At 28.0% G+C, this 8157-nt stretch overlaps 1 protein-coding gene across 1 annotated transcript in view; it reads left to right on the forward strand.

The window, feature by feature from the left end:
- The first annotated feature begins 1870 nt into the window (after nt 1-1870).
- LOC106683152 (Troponin C at 25D) overlaps nt 1871-8157 on the forward strand; it is a 7871-nt gene continuing 1584 nt past the window's right edge. Inside the window, exons 1-3 of the mRNA XM_067052742.1 lie at nt 1871-1913; nt 3331-3450; nt 4475-4606. Of these exons, the coding sequence (XP_066908843.1) occupies nt 1871-1913; nt 3331-3450; nt 4475-4606 (295 nt within the window). The remainder of the gene's footprint in view (nt 1914-3330; nt 3451-4474; nt 4607-8157) is intronic.

The raw sequence follows: 8157 nt of genomic DNA on the forward strand, positions 1-8157 counted from the left end.
GACTTTATTTTAGTAGGGTTTTCCTTTTCGTAAAGGATGCCACTTCCCAGACTTCACAGCCGTACATCAGCAGTGGCCTGAGAATTGTTTTAAATAGAAGAACAGTTGTTTCTGGTTATATAGCATTGTTAACCTTGCATAAATTTGAGTTAGTTTGATGTTGATATGGTGATTCCTAGTTAGGCGGCGATCTAGGTGAATTCCCAGGTATCTGTTTCACAGGCAGGATTGAAAAATGACAGAAGAACAAGTAAGTTAAACAGTTTGGCGCAGTTAACTCCAACAATAATGGAAACTTGAATAATTATAGAATCAAGCTGTGTCAATCAATCAACTAAGTTGTCTTGGGTCATGTTCAAACCGAATAATGATTTAAAAACTTTTTTTTTTTTAATTTCGTTCTTTCGTATTCGAAAAAGTTCATCACATAGGTGATCCGTATTGACCAAAATTGTCTGTTTAGCATAAAAATGGGGTCGAATTTTTAGTGTTGCCTCAGTCAAATAGGTCACAATCATATGTATGTTTTTGTCATGAACTCTAAAATATATGTAAATGGATCGAATCCGACTCGAAAAGTGAAAATGACCAATTATGGATCATTGTCTTTTTTTACCTGATATCATACCTTTGTCATTGTAGTAGTAGATTTTCAGAATTTGATGCTGATTTTCATGGTTGATTTTATGCCCATAAAACCTCCACTTTGTTTTTTAACTTGAAGATGAGGAGTTTCAAATTGAGAATAATATTAAAAACCAACATCGATTTGAGTGTCAAAGTCAAATTCTGTCATAAATTCCTTAATTACTGGACTGATTTTGCTTAGTCTTCTTATACTTTTTCTCCATAAAGCAAGGCTCTGAACACACTGATGAACTTTATGGTGAATTATTTTGACACACGACTTATTGCATTTACCACGACGATATATTCAATCTATAATTTGACAGAAATCGGTTGCTGAAGTCATATGGGAAATCATTTTTCTACTAATACAATACATGGAAATTATTTCGTGAAATTTTAATAAACAACTGAAAGTAACAATAGTTGTAAAGAAGATGTTTCATCAGAAATCCCATTCTCCAGAGAATTAAACCTTGATATTTTCCTTAGTGGATCTTTATCAAAGAGGAGGTGGTATAAAGGATTCAAACAGCAAACAAGGACTAGATTTTTCGAATTCACAAACGTATTTACTCTTATTTGGATCTCTCTCAGAGTAGAACATAATGATATTTGCTTGGGGTCAAAAGGTATATTTTCTTTTCTTAGGTTTAACTCCGGCTCTGAAATTATAAATAGACCAGTTTAAACATTAAAATCTTATTTTAGGATCTTTGGTCTGGATGGAGTTATGAGAGTCGGGTTAGTCATTAATCACTCCCAGTGACAAATGAGTTTCCCTTCAACGTTTTTTCCTTTCATAATAATAATGTTTATAATATTTAATACAAATATATTAATTAATATAGGAAATATTGATTAGGAGATAGTCGGGGCGCCGTCAAAAGGGAACAAAATATTTATTTGTTGACGTTTCACCCCACCGTTCAGAACTTTATCAGAGCTAAAAAAAGACACAAAACAAATAAAAATATGTTGCAAATGTATTATTTTACTTTTTCAACATATTTATATTAGTTTTATGTCTTTTTTAGCTCTGATGAAGCTCTGAACAGTGGGACGAAACGTCAACCAATAAATAGTTGACTATTTTTGTTACCTATTGACCGCGACCTCGACCATATACTTCATATTCAGTTACGCTCATTAATTTATACATAGTATATTAATTAATATAGAAAATATTAGGTAAAATATTATTGTTAACCTCATTTTTATTGTAGTGTTGGTAATATTTGCCATGCCTTGTTCCTTCAGCTTCACCTTAGGAACAATTGATTTATGTAAGTGTTTGCAGTCTTGGACATGTCAGATAACGTTTACTTTTTTTTTTTTTATTTCAATGACAAAGCCAAATTTATTTATTATTTTTCATGGTGGTATAGAATAGCTATGACAATATTTTTTACAATTCGTTGATAATAAGACAAGCAAATATGTATATGGATGTACGTTAATATGGATGTATGGATGTATGTTAATGGATGTATATAATATGGATGTTTATACGATCTTTATTATGTTTTATCACTCTGTTACTAGTTCTAAGGACCCGAGTTCGAATCCGGTTTTGGCAAGAAAAAAAGGTGTTCATCAGCCCTTTTAAAGCTGATTACCCTATAACTGATTCGTTGATTATTTAATTGCTTTTTGCAAAATTTTTATTTAAATCTTTTATTAGTTAGACAATTGAGGTAACGTGAAAGTACTTATTATAAAATATAATCTTTTTAGGTAAAAAACATATATTATTTCGATTTCTAAAATTTACACTTTACGTTCTTTCAAAATTTGTGAAAGTACTGGTAAAACGTAAAAAAAAAAAAAAGTACATAAACTCGAAACTTTTGCAAAAATTGCATTGCTCATTATAATTTGAAGTGTTCTCTATCATTGGTTCCAATTTAATTCCAAAAGATTCATCCAGCAGAAATTATTCAGAAAGAATTTATTAATACTCTAAAAAAAAATTTTTTTTTTTAAATTCGAACTTATTAAATTAAATTAAATTCGAATTTATTGATAGATATTACAAACTGCCACACCGTTATGGACAATAGGTAATAGTGATGAATGATCAAATTTTTACTAAAATAAAATAAAATAAGAATGTAAAATAAATAAAAAAATAAATGAAAAATATAATAAAATAGTATAAATAATTTCTTGTATAATTTATTATAAAATAAATAAAATCTCCAATAAATAAATGAAAAAAAATAAGTACATAACATAAATATAATCTCTAATAAATAAATTAAAAAAATAAGTACATAAAATAAATAACATCTCTAATAAATAAATGAAAAACATAAGTACATAAAATAAATAAAATCCTCCCAAAAAAAATGTTAAAATATTTTCTGAGAATATTTAGAACAATTGAATTGTTCGAGCTGTTGTTAGAGCTGCCACATATTTTTTTTTTTTTTTTTTTTGTGACTAACCATATATAGGAACAATACAGGTTTCCGGCCATTAGGTTCGAATGATCCTATAAATTAAGGAAATAACTTCTTAAGATGTAAAAAATTTATTTCGGATTCGGCATATCACGAAACATAAGAATAGTAAGTTTCAGAATTTTTCCTCTAACTTACTATTCTTCTGTATTCTTAGGAATTCGGAGTTGTTTAGCTCCTGTTAACTCTTATATATTTAAAATATCGTAAAGTGTGGACTTTTTATTTACTTTTTCAGTAACGGGTAAAGTTAACTTCGATGGTTTCTGCCAAATCGCTGGACATTTCCTGGAAGAAGAGGATGCGGAAGCTATGCAGGAGGAGCTGAAGGAGGCCTTCAGGTTATACGACAGGGAAGGTAAGCTAAACCGTTTTCGAACACAAAATGGAACCAACACTCAAATTTTCGAAATATACTTTAATGCTGTTCCTTAAGTATCAGTCGATGATACTTGAGGAATGTTGTATGATATTTAATTTAATTTTACTACAATGTAACGAACTCTGTAAACGGAACAATAACAAAAAATGTAGGATATATCAGTATTAGAAAATTTTGAGGGGCCATTTTCGTATTAAATAGTAGTATATCTGACTAATTTTTTTATTTATTGAGTTTGTGTTTGAATTTAAAGTATTCCAAAGATTTTAGTTATTTGAGATTTTAAAGTCTTAGAGAATTGGCTCTAAAAGACTCAGATCCCATAGACAAAATCATAAAAGTTCTGAAAGAAACTGAACTGCATTCTAAAATATAAATTACCAATATCGACAAGCGTAATCGTTAAAGGAAAAGAGTCTGTATTATAAATATCCATCTATAAAATGTCAAAGGAAAGAAGATAAATAAAGTAAATAGGGCGTAATAAACAAGAAGTTGATTGCACAGAATAAAACTGTAATGCAAATCCAAAGCTTTTACAGTAGTCTGGAGTAAATTTTTAACAACTCTAATAGCTCTAGAAAATAGTAGGACGACCTCTATAAGGAAAGTAAACGCAGTCTACTATACTATCTTTGGAATACGTTCAATTCCAAATAAAATTGAAAATTATTATAATGATGCTGTCGTCCAACAATACATATCCTTTGTCCATGATGAGCATCCTGTTAATCTCAAACCAATTAACTTTTCAGCCAATGTGAAGAAAGTTCAGAACTGTGTAATTTTTTTGTAAATCTATATTTCACGTGTTATAGAAATTCGTTTATTGAACAAGCCGTAATTTTTTTCAAGCCTATTATTAAATTTTTTTTTTATTTTCGCTATGTCTGTTGATTTTCAACCGAAAGGCACATATCCATAAATAAAAATAAAAATTAAGTAGTATACTTATTACTAATAATCGTTAATAAAGTAATTATAAAGATGCGCTTTTCAGGTAACGGCTACATCACGACAGCTACGCTAAGGGAGATCTTAGCTGCCTTAGACGACAAACTGACGTCTGATGATTTAGATGGAATCATCGCTGAAATTGATACTGATGGCTCGGGTACAGTCGACTTTGATGGTAAGTAGTTATTATAATTTGATTAATTTGATTTATTTATTTATATTATTATGCAATAATTTTCAATAGGACCCGATGAAAGTTGAAGGAATTTGTTTTTAAAAATTTTCCGAAGGCGGAAACAATTTTTTTTCAATATCGAATGAAATAAACATTACGTCTTTGTTATATAAATTATTTGAAAATATCAATCATAGATCAGTATCTATGGTCTAGAAATAAATGTAAATAGGAAACACTAAATCAACACGCTAGGGATATTGGACGTTGGGGGATGATTGGGATCGTAAGACCTAAATTGAATATACATATATATATAAAACTTAGCGTGCCAGATAAAAATAATAATAAAAAAATAAAATAAAGAAAAAAAAGGTAGAGAAACAATGCATAGGCACTAGAATAACACAGATTTATTTTATTTCTTAATACACCTTATATACATTCTTTGAGTTGGTTTATATGGGAAGTTAGAATTAAAATTAACAAAGGCTGACATGCCTGATCACACCATAACTTAGTATATTTCATAGACTTGTTATTTGAGCTATTACAAAAACTCCACCAAATAAATAAATATACTCGATATTGTCCTAAATAGGAGTGTTTGTTAAGAGTAAATAAAAATGAAGATAAGGTCCAGTTAATAATCGAGACTGTATTTTTTTTTCTCACTTTTTTTAATTTATTTACATATTAATATTTTGACATGCCAACTCAATATAGGAGTTACAGTTAACTGCAAAGGTTCGTACCCAGAAAATTGCTCACGGAATTGGATAGATGATAGAAATTTCATAAGTAGTATAAATATTTTCTATAATTTATTTTTCCTAACAACAAAAAAGTAATTTTTTTCCTAAGTGCTTATATTTTTAATGAAATATAAATACTTAAGAAAAATTATTTTTAACAAAAAATAATCTAACTATCGATTAGAAAAGTTTATAATTTGTTTAATTACACATCTTTTAATTTCATTGTCATAATTTAATATATTGATTAAATTTTTACTAACAACTTTTATCTTATGAATTAAAAAATATGAGAAATTGAAATAAATTACAAAATAACAGGAAAAATTCTTTCTGAATTTAGAATGTTTGGTCTTCTAAGAGAAAAAGTTTTCAGGTCAAAAACTCATGTTCCAGTTACTGAACACATATTTGAAAAAATAATGAATTAACATTTTAACTGATTTGTTATGATTGGTTACAGTAAAATTGTTTAAAGTGATATAAACTAATTTACAAACACTTCATATGCTACTCTATATTTTTTATGCTATAATTTACACGAAAATAAAATTAATAAGTAAATAAAAATGACATTAAATTTTTCTAATCTTCAATGGAATATTTGTGATTATTTTTGTAATTATTTTTGCTTCGGTTTGTGTTAAATAACGAAGCAAGATTATATTCCTATTTAATGAATGATGAATTTTCGATGAAAAAAAGATATAGATACAAATACTTTAGATTTATAGAATGTTCAAATATAGAAGAAAGTTCAAAATATTCATCCCATTTTATCGTTCTTGCTATTTCTTCTCAATCCTACAGATGAAATATTTATTTAACTTCAGTCCCTTTTCAGTCTCCTTAAATTTTTTTTTATCCCGCTACTTCCTGGAAAATTAATAGAATATTCAATAGAATATTTGTAATTATTTTTTAATATTTTCAATTTGTACCTAGGGATTTTTAGACTTTGATTTTTTTTTAAAATTATAATTTAAATAACAATTAGAATATTTAATATTAATTTTTAATTTATATATCAATTTGTTTTAACACCAACTTTCAGTAATTTTTAATGGAGCATCTCTAAAATGTATGAAAAGTACTGAGTGTATGAGCTTATTTCTTAAATTTCATTCTTAACTTTTTTAAAACTATTTTTTGAATTTAAATTCTTAAAACCTTGATATCCAAAAAAAAAAAAATTGAATTATTATACAATACGGTTATGAATTTCAATAAAGGGATATTAGATGTAGGCTGTCTTTGGTTTGCTTTTTTTCGTATTTCCGAGGTGAGAAAAATCGATCAGCAGTTAATTTTCTAGACGCACTGATCGTTCATTAGAATCAGCTAAATGAACAACGCTTTACAAAAATCAATGATAGGGGGGGAGAATTAATTCTAATTTAATCCATAATGGGACTATTTCTTTGAATATGGTCAAAACAGTTTGGTCCATTGCATTCGATAACATGAAAATATTATATCTTAATGAGACTTTCAGTTGAAAGATTGACAATCTCCATAAAATCACACTTTGTATTTTCAATATCGATTCTATGATAATTTAGCATTAAATAAATAGTTAAGAGCCATATGTTAATTTTAATAAACTCTTATATTTCAGCAAAAGAAGAAGGAAATAATTATAAAACAAGAAATATAATTAAAAGTAATTATTTGAAAACTGTTGAAATCAGATTTAGTCAATCGGTCAGCTAACATGGATATAAATAATTTAATTTTAGAAATTCTGAATGATACTTTCCAAAGGATTTATTGAGTTTTAAGAAATTTGGTATCGATTGGGGCGATCGCACCAGAATTTAAATCTTTCTTGAACGTTTAATGAACGGGACAATAATTGTGGCATATATTTAATTGTTATAACATAAAAAATAAAATAAATAAAAACATCATCTAAACATTCAAAACCTCCGTAGAAAATCTGTTTACAGTTAGCACAGAGGCAGTTAAAGGTTACAATAGGCTATGATGGATTTAAGGTTTTAAAGCAGTCCCGTGCGGGAATAGAATACACTGCCTAGGAGAGAATTGATGATGCCTCCACATCCAATGCCTGTCATCAATTACCGTCTCTATAAATAACAACCACAAAGAGAGTATTTACCTCTCTTTAACACAATAAAGAAGTATATAATTAATTAAATATAATTCTATCAATGTCTATATTTTTTATTATATTCACATAATTATGTTTTTAAGCTGATGTGTAGTATATCACCATGATATGAGAGTTTTAAGATTGAAAGGGTTCTGAGCTCAGGTTATAGATAAGAAGTTAAGCAAGTAAGTTTTTGGTTGTGTGATGTTTTCCTTGAGTTCAGTTTTAGTCTTCTTTTCACACCTCTGTTGTTAATGTTGTTTAATATATACTTCTTTGATAAGCTATGTGTAACTTCTTGCATACATAAACTATGGTAAACTTTTATAAACAACGACCATTTCATGACTGACCAACACCAACCTATCTGTGCTACAGGGAATTATTTATGTTTGAAAAGAGTTTAAAATTCGCAACCTAAGATTTCTATGGAATGTTATACAAAAAATGTTTTGTTCTCTGGAAGTCTTATACTACAGATTCAAATATAAGCTTTCAAGATTTTCAGGAGAAGATAGTCGGGGGTGCGGTCAGAAAAAAATACACACAAAAAACTTATTTATTTGAAGTTTTGTTTATTTGCTAATTTTTTGCTGAGAATCTCCACCCTCCCCCTATCTTCTCTTTGTATTAATATACGGTCAACTAGTTTCAACTCATTTTCAAGATTTCGTATTTTG

The sequence above is a fragment of the Halyomorpha halys genome, unplaced genomic scaffold, assembly GCF_000696795.3.
Source record: "Halyomorpha halys isolate HHAL.00 unplaced genomic scaffold, Hhal_1.1 Scaffold470.1, whole genome shotgun sequence".
Lineage (NCBI taxonomy): Eukaryota > Metazoa > Arthropoda > Insecta > Hemiptera > Pentatomidae > Halyomorpha > Halyomorpha halys.